Below are 17,273 nucleotides of genomic sequence, written 5' to 3' on the forward strand. Positions count from 1 at the left end.
GTCAGGCTGGATATCAACTCATTAGCAGTCGGTGAGATTTGAGGATGTCCACTCATTTTCACCAAAAACCAGGCGCTAGATTATTTGACCTGCACACACACACACACATATGATCTATGCTTACAATTTATAGCTGTCACCTCGTGGAATTTAGATGTTACACGGATTAGAATATATTCTTATTATTAAATTATTATTGCTCAAAATATTTGCACCAATACTGCCCATTTTCCACAAACGCGCATCCTGTGAGGTCAATAGTCAATTATTTATATTTTGTTAAACTGAGTTTATGAGTTTGAATGATTTCAGTACTGAAAATAGTGCCTGAGCAGCCAAGTTTGTCGCTTAACACGCCTTTAAAACGCTTTATTAATACGAGCCCATTGCTAGTGTGGTGTGAAATGTTTCCTCCGTCTGACTGCCTCCTTGCTGTTTGCTCACACTGCACGTTTGCACAGATCTGACAGCGCTATTAACAGTAATTCCCATGACCCGACCTGTCAGAGCAAGGAGGAAAACACAAGCCTCTGTCCGGAAACACACTGCGAGCAAAATCATAAATCAGAGGGAGTGCGTTTGCAAGAAAGAAAATAGTTTTATATAGGAAAAAAAACCAAAACACTTTATTTCACATTGTTTGCGAAGACGCTAAACAATAATTTAGCATGCAGATGTATTATAAGTAAGATGTATTATATGTACGTTTTATAAATACAGATAGAAAAATAAACATAACATTTTTCCAGTGTGATATAGCAACGAGGAAGTAAAACATCACAAAGAACAAAAATAAAAGAGCCACTATTTAGTGTAAGGGATATAGGATAGGATATAATTGAAAGATTATTGCTGATAAACTAACCATCACAGCAGGTGGATATTGCAAAATCCTGAGCCAGTTTACAGCATTTGCATATAACCATGCAATAGGCTACGTCACAGTTTTACCTATAGCCGGGTGCTGCACGATATAAACCGCAAATCTTCTGCTTTATTGCTTGTTTATGACACGAGGGTCTATTCTTGACCTACATTTTATTATTTTCATAACAAAAACAAAAATCTCCACAATTCCAAGTAGGTGATTAGAGGTTGGATTACATGCATCTAACTGCATTTTACAGCGAAAGCCCCCCCAGAGTCACTAGAAATGGAAAACGCTGCCTTCGCCCTTTTGCTCCAAGCTTCAGGGCTGCGGACTTATGTCACTGTTGTGATTCCTCTCGTCGTCCGAAGAGCAGTCTGACGAGTTGTACAGGAAATTTTCGCCTTCGTCGTCGTCACTGTCCCTGAAATCTCTTATTCTGCCATTTTTGGAGTCCGTCTTGCTGTGATAATCCGACTGTTCGAGTCCGTCTGATTTCTCTTGGCCGCCCTTGGAGCCTTTCTGCTTCTCGGCCTCCTGGGCGGCCTGCTCTTTTGCCTTCTTACTTCTCTTCCACTTCATGCGTCTGTTCTGGAACCAGATTTTAACCTGGAAAAGGGCAAAATAAATGATTTAAACTGGTGTGAAGGAGACTTGGGCAACAAATTGTCAACTTCTCCGTATCCTTTCATTTTCTACCACACCCAATGTGCAATATTAGCCTATGCATGAACTCATAAAATTCTCCAAAAATACTAAAAATAGCACACGGATGAAGGTGCTATTGGCGCGTAAAAGTCACCCGTGCGCCTGACATTGACCTTTTGGGTATTGCAGTCATCCTTCCGCCTGAAATGTAATGCAGTGTTGCAAAAAAATCTGTAGAATGTAGTAAAATCAGCTTTAATCGATATATATATATATATATATATATATATATATATATATATATATACATACATACGTACATACATCGATTTTTTTTTTTAAGTTAAAAGATTTTTTTAAAGCCGAATTTCCATTCTGAGGGTTTAGAAACACGAGTTGAAAAATTAAGTTATCATAACTTAAAGTTATCATTCATATATATGCTAGAAAATATTTTTTCATATCAAATACTAAACACAAACTCTTTCAATCATTCTGCAAAATTCTAGTATATATATATATGTATATATATGTATATATATATATATGTATATATATACATATATATACATACATATATATATATATATGTGTGTGTGTGTGTGTGTGTGTGTGTGTGTGTGTGTGTGTGTGTGTGTGTGTGTGTAATCTGTGTGTGCTGTCGTGCAGTCATGTTTTACCTGAGTTTCTGTCAGCATGAGGGAGGTGGCCACTTCAAAGCGCTTTGGTCTTGACAGGTACTTATTCAATTTGAACTGATGCTCCAGTTCCAGCAGCTGCTGACTCGTGAATGCAGTTCTTGGTCTTCGGCACTTTCCAAGTAAGTTGGACTGCGCCTGAGCTGCATGAATATATATATTAAAAAGAAGAAGTCAGCTTTCACACATTCAGCAATTTCTGTCATGCATTTTATGTAAAGCAAGCCATCATATTCAAATATTCACAATCATCACATTAAAACTGTTTGTGTTGTAGAGGATACTTTGGGGAAAAAAAGAGGAGTCGGCAGCATAGGCTATTTATTATGCGTTCTTGTTCTCTCAAACAGCAAGCTTGTCTCGCCATCAATACATCCACAGACACGCTATTTGCCACCCAGTTTTGAGCAAATCTGTTAAAACCAGCAGAAACAAAAAGGCAGTATCTGGTGAGCAAATAGCATGTCGACTGTGGGTTTCACACTCCTCTGCCACTTTCCCACTGTCCATTATCTGTCCATTTTAGTTCCTCTATGAAAAAGCATCAGTGCGTCACGCACAGTTCCCTTCAGACGATAATATCTGATAGAAATTGTGCACCAGAAATTCCCAAATCTAACTTTTTTCCAAGTTAAATCACAGTTTATGGGCATCTAGGCCAGCATTATTTTTACTCTTCAAGATATTCTGTTAAACAAGACATAAAGCAGACTACACCACAACCAAGGGCTGAATAATATTTGGGGGATTTACTCAAAGTGAGGGATTTGAAATTGCCAAAATATTGTGTCATGAAACTGCTACTCACAATTAAAGTCAGACATTTTGGGGAGCATCATCCCGGCCGTGGAGACCCGGAGCCAGTGGTCCAGCTGGAAGGTGCTGGCTGTCAGTTTAATGGGATCGCTGGTGTGGTGGTGATGAGAGCCGTGTGGATAGGAGTAGGACAGGGCAGGGTGTTGGCCTGTAAGCGCAGCAGCCGAGTAGGTGTACATGGGATGACCGTAGAGAGCCTGTGCTGGAATCCCTGCCGTGCTCTGAGGATGTAATCCAACCATGCTGTGCGGGCTGTTGAGGAAACCCGGTTTGGGAATCAACCCGCAGGTGGGAATCCTCGGCGGAGACGGCGTGTCGGCGCGTAAAGAATCGGCACTGGTGGTCAGCTCCGCGGCTGCCACACTTCCAGACGATGGGATGGAGGAGGAGGAAGACAGGGAAGTGACAAGCGCCAGCGGCGAGGTCTGCGCCTTGGGTGTATCGACTGCTAAAAGCGCGTCAATGCGAAAGTTTTTGGATTTCTCCATCGGTGACCCGGTGCGCGTCCTTCTCGCCTCTGCTGCTCAGACTGAAGGAGAAGCCACAGCCGTTTCCCCACCTCTCAAAAGTTATGATGGGATCCGGAGTGTGTGAGAGGAACTCCGTGTCACACTTAATTCCTGTCAGAAGGAGGCGATTGGTGCAGCCCTCTGGAAGGGGGCTGTCCGAAGCGTCACTGCGCACCCAACAAAGCCTCCCTGCTGTAAGCACGGCGCTGGCAGAGTTACTGTTTCCATAAAATATTGCCATTACTGGGGGGGAAAACGATGCAGACATTTTGAAATATTTTTCTGCTTTTGGTCAGCTGGATGCTAATTTTGCTTATATGCGCAATTCTTCAGCAGCAGGTTTAGGCTGGCATGTTTCCAGTGTGACTATTTATAAAATCCAGGACCTTGTTCGATTAGAAGTGAGCTGGTAGTAGGCTATTGGTTTAACTTTGAAAGACAGCAAATATATATTTATATTTAAATATATTATTTCATTAGAAACCACGTATTAAAATCCCTGTTTTCTTAGAATTGAGCGAAATACACGCATTACTACTGCAAGAGCAGATAAAAATAGAACAATTCCCTGTTTCCAGAGGTGAGCTCTGTCTTTGGGCCTGCATGCTTCATGGTTCATTTGAGGACGGGACATGGTTTAGCCGAAGCAGAACAAAACAAAACATACTTACGATAGCCGTGATAATAAGGGGGGATATTACGAAGCGCATAGGTCGAGTTGGACTATGACACCAACTCAATTTTCAGACCTTACACGTGAAGTGATTTGTGGCTGTCTTGACAACAGTGACCCATTAAATTCAGAAAAAAACTGCATACGCAAAAGTGAGCCACATAGGCCAACAGGGAAATTTAAGTAAAAGCCCTCCTTCTGTCGCTCCAAAACCTGAAGGTGACTGACGCACAGCTACACGTTACAATGGCGCTATGCATCTGAATTAATTAGGTCCATGCGTCTCTGCTTGTAGCGTTTACGTTGTTGATTTTTATTAATTATTATTAATTGTAACCTTAAAAAATAGAATCCCTGAACTGTGACGAATAATACAGATGGTTTGATGTTTTTTCAAACATCAAACATCAACAAGGAGGCATCGACAAATTTTGCTTTTGAAAGCCTTAAAATGTGATGAGGAGAGAGATGTAATCGGCCCGTGGCTCCGGGTGACGTGGGTCTAATAAGCCACTTAAAGTTAATGGAAGAGGAGGTCAAAATGAGAATTATTGACACCCCGTTGCCCTTAACTGGTCTACCAATAAAGCTGATTAGTTTTTGTCAATTCATCAGCTAACCGCGCTCCTGGGACGTTTATTTGCTCGGGGGAAATCAACAAGTCACCGGGTAGTTTTCAAGTAAAGGATCGCCATTTAATTGTGGACCTTGATGATCACGAGCAATTACAGAATGATAAGGGAGAGATTGATGTGGATGTGTGGGACGCGGGCCTGAGTGGAAACGTGGAGGAGAGAGGAGGTATGAGAGAGGGGAGACGATCAAATGCGCTTCGAGCATTTCTGCGAAAAATGCGCAGATGTTGATGATGTGAAGATGTTGTACTAGAGTCTCGAATGTATTGACTTGTGAATGTTTTACCAAAATGTTTCTGAAAACAGCGCATTAAAAAAAAATTAATCCAAATATCCGGTCCAGATGCCCACCGCAACTCTCGTTCAATCTGAGCAGGCATTAAAGAGGGTGGTTTAAAATTATTATGATATTGCCATGGGTTTAATTAACATCTCCACCTCTGAATATTTAGCAGATGCGAGTTGCCGAAACACAAGTTTTCTTTTGCATATTCCTCAGCGATTAAACGCACTTTATCAGCCTTCTGTCTGATTTTTTACAACAGCCGGACTCTTATTCTGCGCCTTGTCCCCCACCACGGGTTTAATTTCATTAAGGAGCCCACATGAATATTTCTATTAAGGCAGCGGTGAAATATGGAGCCATTTAGTATTGGCCTTCGCCGATCACGCAGATTTATAGCTCCTTTTCATCACATCCAGGAGAGAGAAAATTAATAAGGAGCCCAATGGAAACTGACCCTAAAACCCTTTTCTTTCCTGAAAGCTGTTAATTTGCTCCGTAATTACTTTCACAATTAACTAAAATACAAATCAAAGTGACAAATCGAGATAGTTTATATATTAATTACCTTTGGTAAATGTGTTCATTATGAAAAGGCGGTTTAAAGGAACCCGCCCTGTCTCTTTTAACGCAATAAATGCAGAATTCGCTCAAACTGGCAAAACCGCGAATTTTATACTGATTATACAATTTCCACGACTTTTTTTTTCTATTTAAGGGAAATCTTTGATATCGGTGTCAGATATATCACTGCAATTACGAGTGAGCGACTTAAAATAACACCAAGGATTCAACCCCTTTACTAAATTCGATATCAAGGTTTTCGTCTCAGACAAAAGTGTTACACGGTGAGCCTGAAGGCGCAGGCAATTTGTTGACATGTGCCATAAGGGCAGTACTTCTATTACCACTCCAATAATGATATGCATTAACGGTCATATATATATATTTTAGTACAATTATATCCACATCGACATCCGACAATTATTGTCAATGTTCACACTCATTATCCAGTCTAATGACGACAGGAAGCTTCTTATGACCTTTAATTCGTGATTGTTATTTTAACACAAACATCATAAATGATAATAATAAATATTAAAAAATAATAATAGCATTAAAAATATTCATTATTCGAGCACTTTACACGTTATTTCTTTAACTTAAATCTAATTTATTTAATTTCGGATTTCGGATTTGGCGTCTCCCTGCATAATTTTAATACAACATCATCTTTTTAAGTCAATTCATGCGACCTGTATAGTTTGTCTTTAACGGCTCTCATAAATACCTCAATCTCAGACTGCATGTGCACTTTTCAAAACCACCACAAAGCCACTGTGCCGTTTTATGAAATGTTCAGAGTGGGGAGGTTTTTGCTCTTTGTTTATTAAAACAATGATGACATTCAGAGTCTTGCGTGTCCCTTTTACACGTTCTGTTGACTCTGTTAGGGGAATTGAATCATATGGTATTATTATCATTAATAATCATCGACAGTGACCTTTTGTGTATTAAAGTTATCTTTCACCTTCCACACGAAATTTGTCAGAGTTTCAAAGAAATCAGCTGAATCAAAAAGTTTGTCTAAATATATGAAAGGTCCTCAAAGTAGAATTTCCATTCTAAATGGAAAAATTAGGTTTCATTACAATTTTTAATTTAAATGCTTAAAATATTTTTTTTCTTCATATCAAATGTGCAACACTTGGTTTTTAATATCAAAAATTTGTGCATTTCAACAGTTTGACCAAAAAAACCCAAAAAGCAAATCTGATCTATGTGCCATGTGCGCAGAATCTTTTTTATCTGTTGACTCTACTAAAAGAATTTAATCTTATTATTATTATTATGAATGTTAGGCTGACATTTTCAGTAATGTTAGCCTTTCTGATTATTGAAAGCACTGATATTGGAAAAAACAGGTGTGAGGTCACAGAGGTACAGAGTGTAGAAGAAACACGACCTCTGTAACGCATTCACAAAAATCATGTTTGTGTAAAACTAATTTGAGTATTTTTTGAGAACAAAGGGTATTTCTTCAAAAATAAACATAAGATTAAAAAAGTGCATGCCAAATTACTGGAAATTGTTGTCAACATTGTTATTTAAATGTACTTTTCCTGTAGAAAATCTACTTTTCCGGGAGTTCATTTGAGCTCAGATAAAAATAAGCACAGTACAGTTTCAATGACCAATCATGCAGTAACACTATTACTAGAATAGCAGCAGGGCTGAGGTCATCAGAAGCCTATATATGGACCAAAAATAAAATTCAAAGCAGAACTCTCCTCTGTTTTATCGCATTTTCCATGTGTTTCCAAAAGTCTTTTTTCCCCTCCCCTCTTCATGTATGTACAAGTCCCAGAGAAAAAAAATACAAAACAGGATTAAAATCAACAAATGTATAAATGTCTAACAAAAAAACAAACATTTATTTTGGTGTTTCTGAAGTCCATTGAGCCAAACTGGCGATCGACACAGGACCACTCACAGGCAACTAATACAAAAAGTCTTTTAATATATGCAGACATCCTGAGGTCTAACAGGAACAAAACACACCTAAACTAAATCAGGGTAAGGACGCAAGAGAAGTAAGCTTAAAAAATACACAATAGACAAAGAATGACCAAAATAAAACAGGAAATAAACAAATATGAAGACAAATAATTTATAATAAGGAGAAAATAGGCAGGATAACTGAAATAAAAAATATAAACAAACTAAAACCATGAAAATCATGCAGAACTATTAAAACAAAAGCTCAAGAATAACACATGGAAAGCAAGTCCACAGCTTTAAAACACTGTGTCAAAAAAAATCCAAGGACCATGACAGCCTCACTGTTAGTACCGTGTCAGGGTATACAGACTCCAACACCTCTTGAATTAGATAAGTGGATGATTTATAGTTCAGAGCAGGTATTACAATATAAACACAACACCTGATGAAATCAGTTGACTCACAGGCATGCAGGCATCCCAGATATAAATAAACATGTGCATCAATGCCTCATCAGGCTGGTTTTGTTAACAGATATGACCAAACTCACAAAGACTAACACTCAGGATATTTCCTCTTTGATCTTTTTGCCCTCAGGGTTCCTCAGGTTTCAGTGACCTGCTTCATGAAGTTTCCACAGTCAGTGAATTCACTCCTTAAATTTTTTTCTTCACTTTTTAAAATGAACTTTTTTCAGCTATTTTTCTATTGCACGTGATATCATTTACCATGTAGTTGTCTGCATTCAGTTGTTTTGGTTGCCATTAGAGGTCACCCCAACATCTCACCCCATCCCTAGTATCTTTCATCACACTGACCCTCTGCATGCCTTCCTTTTTTCCTCCAAACCTGGCAACTCAAAATTCAGCATCTTTTATCCAGTATCTCCTGTCCACATAACCCGTCTCTTCTCTGCACATGTCCAAACCACCTTGGCCTCTCCTCTCTTTGTCTCCAAACTGCTCAACCAGAGCTGTCCCTTCGACATATTAATTTCTAACCCTGTCCATCCTTGTCACTCCCAAGGTAAATCTAGTATCTTCAGTTCTAAACAGCTGCAGCTCAGTGTCTTGTGTTTTCATCAGTGCAACCATTTCCAAACATTAAACCCCAGGAGGTCTCACTACCATGTTCCCTTTAACTCATGCTGCTATCATTCTGTCACAAATCACCTCTGACACTCATCTCCACCTGCCACTCTGCCTTTCACTCTGCCCAAAGCTTTAAAAAAATTCAGTGTTGTCCAATCATATTATTTTTTCTAATAATCTGTATTTGTTTTGGCCCTTACCTTAGTCTAAGTTTTATTGTTTATTTTAATTACCTAAATGGTTAGCTTTAGTTAACTTTAATAACCTTGGTTCATGTTTCCCTTACTTTACAGGACACTAACCATAATCTAAACATCTATCCCAGACTCATCAGGTTAAAAGTTATGGTGTTTTTTTCGGTGCTTTTACACGAAGGTCCTCGCAAAATGACAAATTCAACCCAAACACACACTCACGCTGTAGCCCGAGAACCTTCTCAATGGCTCTAGTAGAAGGGCGGGTCTTAGAGACGGTATTGACAGACATTCTGTCCAGTCAGCTGCCTCGCTTTGCAGGAAGCGGATGCAGGCTGTTCTCCGGTGTTGTGTTGATTTCTAGAGAGAGCAGGAAAAGAAGACTTGACGTTTGGAGAAACGTAAACATCCTTCTCAGTGTTGTAGTGTCTGTTTCACTTCTTAGCTCAAAAGTCGAAGGTAAACGATTCATACATTGCTGCTTATTTTTCTCAGATGTGTGTCCTTCAAAAGAAATGATGTCAAAAGGACATGCGGGTAGGGTAGGAAGACACCCCCCCGGAAAGTTAGCCTGCCTCGGCGTTTAGCTGCCCTGCTAGTTAGCTGCATTGCTAACGTCAACAAAATCATGCTGCTTGCACATACGTTGTCCTTGCTGCGACATGTCATGAATAAATGAGCTTTAATATGGTGTCTCATTGTTGGGGTCGTTTAGAGGAAGCAGGCTTGTTAAAGCCCCTAGCAGCTGCTGAGTCATTAGCTAACCGGCTAAGTTAACCGGTTAGCTAACTATTGTTGCATTCAAACTGAAGGTCTGGCTGAACTTGACCTCCTGTGATGTTGTTCATCAGTTGTCCGCTTTGACTGTTCATAATCGTTTAATTTTGCTACTAAAAATTATGGCCTGCAAACGTAGCTTTATAGTGTCGTGGTCGGAGAAACTGTTAGCCGAAGTTAATTGTTTATAAGTTGGCAGTCAAGTCATCACGACTGGTCTGTTTCATTTTCTCTTTCAGAAATTAGAGTAAGCCTTCGAGTCAGCCAGTCCATGGAAAAAATCTAACGATGTTCAGCTTTGAGGGAGATTTCAAGACAAGACCCAAGGTGTCCCTTGGAGGAGCCAGTAAAAAGGTAAGTGGCATCTCAAAACTGGGAATACATCTGCTGCCATTAACAAACCACACATAGCTCTATGCTTAACAGATGGGGTTAAAACGTGTTGTTGTGTTGCATTTTTATAATTGTCTTTGTTGCTTTTCAGGAGGAGAAGGCATCACTGTTGCACCGCACTCAAGAAGAGAGACGGAAAAGAGAAGTAATGTCTCTTCTGAAGTCTTTTGTTTGTGCCCTTTAAAGTTTTGCAGCTCATACTATTTGCAATTTTGAAAAGTCAGTTCTTTCATTGTTTCACCCAGCTTGGTCTTGCAAAGAAATATGAAATATTAATGAAAAAGGAGTATATTTGTTTGCGTTCATAAATATAAACGTCACATTTCTTTGTGACAGTCAGCATGACGTTGAAACTAGTGTAATGCTGCAAAGCTTTTTTCTCCTTGATTTCTTTTTCCGTATATGACACTTACATGCTTCAGATTAATATTAAACAAAGGCCCAAGAAATTACAGAATGCAGTTTTTTAAAGTAGGTATTTCATTTATTAAGGGAAGAAAGTTATCCAAATCCGTCCATATAGTATGTCAAAAAGCAATTGCCCCCTAAACTTAATAACTGGTTGTGCTACCATTGGCAGCAAGTAGCGCAATCAAGCATTCGTAAATTTTGGCACACTTTTCTTTGCACAATTGCTTTAATTGGAGGGTTTTGATCGGCCAGTTTAAGGTCATGCCAGAGCATTTCAATAAGAAGTGTGTTTTCGGTTCTTGGGCACGGATGTAGTCCACAGTCTTCAGCAAATTAGTTTCTAATTTGTGTGTGCTTTAATTTGCTCAGGATGAAAGAAGACGACTGAAGAACGCCATCATTATTCAGTCCTACGTACGCGGCTACCAAGACTTGAAAAAACAGGTATGTCTGCAAGCACATTTCATACATTACATAATTCTAGTGACATTGCATGCGATGACATGTGAAACCCTCTAACTTGCAGCTGGCTAATGAATGACACTGCCTATTTGATGGTGTGGGAAATGGCAAGTTTTTTCGCAACCTTAACTTCGTCCTTTGGCTTCAAAGATCAGAAATAAACATGTGGCTTTAGGCAAAATTGTGAACTTCTGCATCTCATCAGGAAGTCGGTTGGTCCGCAGACAGTTACAGCAATGATATTGTGTTACCTTACTTAAAAGAAGTTGATGCTGCATCTTGTTGTTTCTCTGAAAATGCAAATGTGGTGATCACATTTTCTTTCTTGTTTTGGGAACCGTATTGATTTGTGGTAGCAGCATTTCTGTTTTTGTACCAAGTCTGCTCAAACAGAGTGTTTACAGTGTGTGACCTGTGACTTTCTTTCTCCAGTATGCCATACAGCGGGCAAAGTTTGACGAGCGTGTCAGCCAGACGCAGTCGGGAGGAGCTCAACACGCCCTGGATGGCGTTGGTCTCTGCCTCTTATCAAGACAATTAATATTTTTCTACAGACAGAGTGTGGATGCCCATAGATTGGTGAGAATACACAAAAAAAAAACCCAAGCCTTAGGCCCTTTGGTTGTATCAATAGATTTAATAGACGCTAATATATTAAAAAGTTGTGTTTGCCAAAGACCAAAACTGTGTCTACTTGTGTGTTGATAAAGATATGGCTGTGCCAGAACCTGGTGAAGCACAACGGCCAGTTTGTGAAGCTGTTGGTTGGCCCACAGAAGAAGACATGCGTGTTTCAGATCAAGAGGATCTTAGGTTTCTGCTGCAGGTATTGGAAATAAATAATTTTCTTACAGATGCATAAACGCAAAAGCTGATGGGATATCTGTAACAGAAGTTGCCATTATCACTCTTGTCGCTCTCTCCTGTCTTTTAGACTCTTGCAGAGCTGCACGGATGACGGTTTAAATGTTGCAGTTCCCATGCGAATGCTAGAAATCTTTTCTACAGAGAGAACCTATCTTCCCGTTATTCCAGATGCTAATAATGTAGCTTCATTACTCGAGCAGATTTTGCACTACATGGTACAGAAAGGTAAGCTCACTGGCTTAACTCTTATCTCTGTTGTGAGTCTGCGGTCAGGATTTTTTTCCTTCTTTTTATGGAAAGAAAAGAAATGTCAGTGACACACAGATTCCTGCAGCATAGGTGCAAATAAACCTGTTGAGACCAAATTATTAAACAATAAGGGGTGTGCAGAGATCTTGAATGTGTGTCAATATAATTTTGTCAGTGTTTTTTATCAGTACAGGGCAGTTCATGTTGTGACTGGTACAGGATTACATTCAAGTCAAGTGTATTTCAAGTACTGACGATTTCCCAGAAGTATGAGTCATTTCAAAAGCACGGTTTAAAGTTAGTCATTGTTGTCTGCACGAAACATTTTTTAGCATTACATCTGAAAAACTAACTGAAAAAATCCTACTTTTTAGCCTGAATGTTAGGCTTAAGGGACTCATTTTTACAACATTTCAGTTACTGCAAACAGGAAGATTTCTTTTTTTAATATGTTTATATTAAATACGTAATTACATTAGTGTTTTCTCAAATCATTATTTTGAGTGTTAATTCTTCTCTCTGTCCTCTCATCAGGATACTACAGGTCGCTGTATATTCTTGTGAATCACAGGCTCCCTTCCAGTCTGGAGTACAGCGACGCTCCCACTATCCCCCTGGCAAGCACACTGTTGGAGCACATCCTCAAACCTCTGCACTTTACCTACTCCTCCTGCACAACAGGCGCAAGGTACAGTGAGCAAAGCAGGAGAACAGGAACATTTGCACAGGATGCGACAAGGAAGACGCCCCTAAAAGATTACCTGCTAGTATTTGTCGTACAATGATGATTGTCTGAAGGACAGTTTTAGAGAAATTAGTGCATGCATCTCCAAAAAAAAGAAGACAGCGCTGCTATTTTCACTTTTTGGGAAAGTAAGCTAAAACAATAAGCAGTGGCATTCAAAAAACTTAGTTTGCCCTGTATTGTTTAACTATTTACTGAAGGAATTGTCTCAAAAGTTACACAATTCTGCCGAACGCCCGGCACATACAGTAAACAGTGGAGACGATAGCGGCATAATAGCAGGAACAGAAGGTGTTTGTCTCTGTTGAATTCTTTTAAAATCATCCATTAAACCAATCAGACAAACTACACCAGTTTTTGTCCCTCTTGTCAATAGTGAAGCAGTAATTGCTTCACAGACCAATTTACAACAAGCCATAAAAGTTTCCCAGACTTGCTTGCTCGCTGGAGTGCAGAATACCAGCCTGTTTGCCTCTTGGTTTGAGACATTCTTAATAACAAACGACGAGAGGACTTCTTTTCTTCTTTGAAGAAAAGCAAGACGGGAGTGAGAGGAACTTGTGTACATACTGGCTCTAACAGCTAATTATCTGACTTGGCTCGCCAGATGTGTGTGACCAGGCTACACAAAGCAGCACTGTTTGGAGAGACAATATTGGAGAGGTCACACAGTAGAAAGAGCAGGGAGATGTTAAATCAACCCATACTTTAGTTAATTTATCGATGAGCAAACAGTATTTTGATATTATTTTTATTTTGTTAGGATTTCACACAGTGTACTAATATCTGCTTTGTCTGTCATGTTACAGGCAGTTTGTATTTGCGGCTTTTACCGAGGAGTTCATCTCTGCTCCGTTTACTGAGCAGATCTTTCACTTCTTTATCCCGGCACTATCAGACTTCCGTCACTCATTCCCTTTCGAGGCCTTCCTGAGCTCCCTTCAGGCCACGATCGACTCCTCTTCAGCAGCACAGAGCCAAGCACCATGGCTGTTTTATTTTGTCCTCTCTGCAGGGGAGAACCGCCTAGGTCAGTGGGAGTTTAGAGCTGAACACACAGGCTCATGCTTGTGCTGTACTTGTTTCTCCTGTACATTCCTCTGTGTGTTAATGAGACTGATTTATAGAGTGGGAGATGGGTTAATGTGCGCGGTAATGATGAATGATGCGCGTTGGCAGGCTCACTATCAGAGGAGGGTCTCCTGTTGTACCTCCGGGCCCTGCAGACGCTGCTGCCGCTGCTGCCAGTGTCAGAAAGCAGCACCAGGCCAGAAGTGAGCAGCGACTCGGAGGATGACGATAACGCTGGCATCCAGCCGCTACCCATGCAGGTAAAATCCCCGCATATATGTCCAAATATCTCAGCGCACAGCATGCATCGGTGATGTAAGGGGCCCATAATTTCTTTTAACAATGTATGATGCTGATGGGTGAGGGATGTCAGTGTTGATAAGGCCCTTCTACACATTTCTAGCATTCACACAATTCAGACATTTACCTTTACATAGCATAAACAATATGGCTAACTATAACAAAACCAAAGTTTCTTACAGTCAAATCAGTTTTGATTTAAGCAAAACTTAAATATCTCAAAAAGGTCATTCTCATGTCTGTTAACAGTTTCCACTAGAAATGTTACTAAGCCTGTTGGCTGATACCAGCACAAGGTTCATGTTGTACTCGGGTAATGTCAGCCTGCTCTAATGTAAGCTGTGTGGCAGCGATGGAGAAGCCACACTTTTCATTGTGTGAACAACTGGGAGTTTGTTTCCCAAACTCAGGAATAAAAGGAATTAACAGACTATTCCTTATGTGCTTACTAGGGGTGGGGGAAAAACAGGGACAGCAGAAATCAATATTTTGTTACAAAAAAGTTTTTTGTGCTCTGACTTTAGAGCATGTTGATCAGCTCCTTTTTCTGAGCAAGAATCCTGACATTCCTTCACTGTCCAAATGTGTTTAACTTTTTTTTGGCAGCAATAAACATGACAGTTTACTTATTTTAATCTAAGACATGTTTTATTTTAATTAAGTTTACAACTTTTTGATTTAATGTAAAATTATATTTTGTTTTAATTTACTTTCAAGTTCTTCAGTTGCTGAAGGGGCTGCATAGTTTTCATAAATTGCATAGTTCAGAATAGCTATACTTGTACCAGATTGGTTGCGTTCAGTTAAGTTGGACTAGACTGTAATACAAACCGTTCAGTTTGTCAACAATAAAACTGAAATGAGAGAAAGACTGAGTGTGAGACTTTGATATTAGATAAAATGAATATTGATAAAGTTTACCTTTATGTACAGAATCTGAATATCGCAAAATATTTTTAAAAAATTGCAATAATATCGTATCGTGCGTTAAGTATTGTGATAATATCGTATCGTGGGATGTATGGTGATTCCCACCTCTAGTGCTTACGATGCTAAATGAGTTTATCGTGATAAGTTAACATAAAGGATGACAATCAGCTGAATAACTGAAGGTAAAATGGCATTAAATCACAACATTTGCCAAATTATTTCTTATTAGCTTTGCTATGGCGGTTGTGGGTGGTTTAGTTTGTTTCTGTGTTTTTGTGTTTGAAGCAGGATTACTCATTACTTATCGATGGATTTAGAGTAAATATTTACCACCAGTTGGTGGTTGGCCCACTGTAAACATGATTAACTTACGAAACTGAATAAATGAATATTTGGAAGGATTCTGCACTGCTGTGGCATAAAACATTTTGCCTCAGACCTTCAAAAATGCTTACATTCAGACACCTCGTCTAGCGATAGTAAAGCGATAATATACAATACAATATATTTTATTGTCCTAGTCGGGAAATTCGTTGTGCACTCTTGTGTGGTCACAGAAGATGCTTTCACCAAGAGCCAATAAACATTTCTTTAAAAGAGAAGTAAATAAATAACTGTTATCACAAGCACAAACCAGGCAAATCAGTAGCAACAAACACTCCACAATACTCTCATATGACACCGACAAGTTTAAAAACTGATATTTAAACGCTTGGTTTTATTAACAGTAACCTAAAAATTGCAGATTGCATCTCGAAAATAAACTACAAAAAACTAAAATAACATTTTTTTTTTACCCTCCTACACATACTTCTCAATCACATAATCACAGTCCTTTAAATAACACTCATCTCTTTCTTCACTAGGATGACAGCCGGATTTCAGTTCAGCTGATAACAGAAGAGTGTGTCCACAAACTGGACACCAAACACCAGACTAACGCCCTGCTCAACCTGGTATGGAGGGATTCAGCCAGCGAGGAGGTCTTCACCATGATGGCGTCCATCTGTCACACGCTGATGGTGCAGCATCGTCTCATGGTGCCAAAAGTCAGGTACAAAGACGCACATTTTTGGGGGGTCTTTCATTCTTCCTGTGTCATGTAATGAAGTTAATGTAAGTAGCCTTACGCCAGGAGGCGTGTCTGAATCAAAAACACAACATCAAAGTAAATGTAAAAGCTTTTCGTTTTTTAAATGGCATATCATAACACTTTGCACATCTCAGCGGGATCAGCCTTGGATCCCAGAAGCCACCTGATTGAGAGGAAAACTGTGTGTTTATGTGTTTCCGCGCTGTAAGCAGTAATGTAAGTAACGATAAAACCAGGCAGGCAGTTATCAGTGGTCCGCACCCGCTGGCATTTACAACCGGCAGAGGAAGCCGGGATGTCAGGGACGCTGTCAGTTCTGGATGAGGGCAATTACCCCTTTTCAGGTTGATTGCATTAGGGCCAGGATGTCAGAGGTAGCGTGGGGGTCTAGATGGTGCATTGACTGACAGGAGGTGATCAGGCTGAGCTTCATGGACGGGCAACCAGCTCTAGTTAATTATTATTGAAGCCAGTTGCTGTCAGTTCATTTATATGTGAGGATACATTTCGGGATCACATTAGCAGCTCTGCTTTACTAGACAGATATTTTGCTATTATTTGAATCCATAACATTCCCCAAATCCTTTCAAGTAATTATATAAACTGGGCATGTGCAGCTGGACTCTAGTGGTCAGCTAGTAATTTTGCATTGTTGCTTACAAGCGGTTGACAAGAATTTAGAAGAATTTCAGCCCTTATTTTTTTATTTATTTATTTATTTTTACAGCTTCCTCTTTCTCTCGGCTTTTACCATAAATCCTGTCCTTCCTCTTCCATCATTATTGGATATCTGTACAAAATAATTAGCTCACTGAGAAAGATTAATCACTGCAGGAGTGGATGGGATAGCTTTACAAGAGGCTAAGGGGAGCAAATTGCATTCTGGTCTTGATTTACGAGTCTTAAAGCAAAAAAAAGAAAGAAAGAAAAAGAGCCGGCCAGTCGTGCAGCCAGCCCAGCACACTGCCTTTTTAATAAATATGTAAAATGTCTCATTAAACTGCACTCCACACTTTTTTCTATAGGATAACTTTAAAAGCAGGACAATCAACGGGGAC

General features: G+C 39.6%; 2 protein-coding genes across 2 annotated transcripts in view; one reads left to right on the top strand and one right to left on the bottom strand.

Moving 5' to 3' along the window:
- Positions 1–671: 671 nt before the first annotated feature.
- Positions 672–3,596, bottom strand: mnx1 (motor neuron and pancreas homeobox 1). Its single transcript, XM_006795058.3, has 3 exons — positions 3,023–3,596; positions 2,197–2,357; positions 672–1,477 (listed from the first exon to the last, which is right to left on the bottom strand). The coding sequence occupies exons 1-3, from the start codon at positions 3,516–3,518 to the stop codon at positions 1,190–1,192; spliced, it is 945 nt and encodes a 314-aa protein (XP_006795121.1). The 5' UTR covers positions 3,519–3,596; the 3' UTR covers positions 672–1,189.
- Positions 3,597–9,240: 5,644 nt separating this feature from the next.
- Positions 9,241–17,273, top strand: part of ube3c (ubiquitin protein ligase E3C) — a 29,558-nt gene continuing 21,525 nt past the window's right edge. Inside the window, exons 1-11 of the mRNA XM_006795057.3 lie at positions 9,241–9,376; positions 9,934–10,048; positions 10,179–10,232; positions 10,868–10,942; positions 11,393–11,539; positions 11,671–11,786; positions 11,895–12,052; positions 12,611–12,764; positions 13,631–13,851; positions 14,001–14,152; positions 15,989–16,176. Of these exons, the coding sequence (XP_006795120.1) occupies positions 9,983–10,048; positions 10,179–10,232; positions 10,868–10,942; positions 11,393–11,539; positions 11,671–11,786; positions 11,895–12,052; positions 12,611–12,764; positions 13,631–13,851; positions 14,001–14,152; positions 15,989–16,176 (1,331 nt within the window). The 5' untranslated portion in view covers positions 9,241–9,376; positions 9,934–9,982. The remainder of the gene's footprint in view (positions 9,377–9,933; positions 10,049–10,178; positions 10,233–10,867; positions 10,943–11,392; positions 11,540–11,670; positions 11,787–11,894; positions 12,053–12,610; positions 12,765–13,630; positions 13,852–14,000; positions 14,153–15,988; positions 16,177–17,273) is intronic.

The sequence above is a fragment of the Neolamprologus brichardi genome, chromosome 9 (genome assembly GCF_056152115.1).
Source record: "Neolamprologus brichardi isolate AB-2024 chromosome 9, ASM5615211v1, whole genome shotgun sequence".
NCBI classification, from domain to species: Eukaryota; Metazoa; Chordata; class Actinopteri; order Cichliformes; family Cichlidae; genus Neolamprologus; species Neolamprologus brichardi.

What these genes read in the sequence shown, in the direction of transcription:
- mnx1 (XM_006795058.3), bottom strand. Translation starts at nt 3,518, where the DNA reads ATGGAGAAATCCAAAAACTTTCGCATTGACGCGCTTTTAGCAGTCGAT. An exon ending in CAAAATGTCTGACTTTAATT is followed by an intron (nt 2,358 to 3,022) that starts GTGAGTAGCAGT and finishes ATATTCATGCAG; the next exon opens with CTCAGGCGCAGTCCAACTTA. An exon ending in TCATGCTGACAGAAACTCAG is followed by an intron (nt 1,478 to 2,196) that starts GTAAAACATGAC and finishes GCCCTTTTCCAG; the next exon opens with GTTAAAATCTGGTTCCAGAA.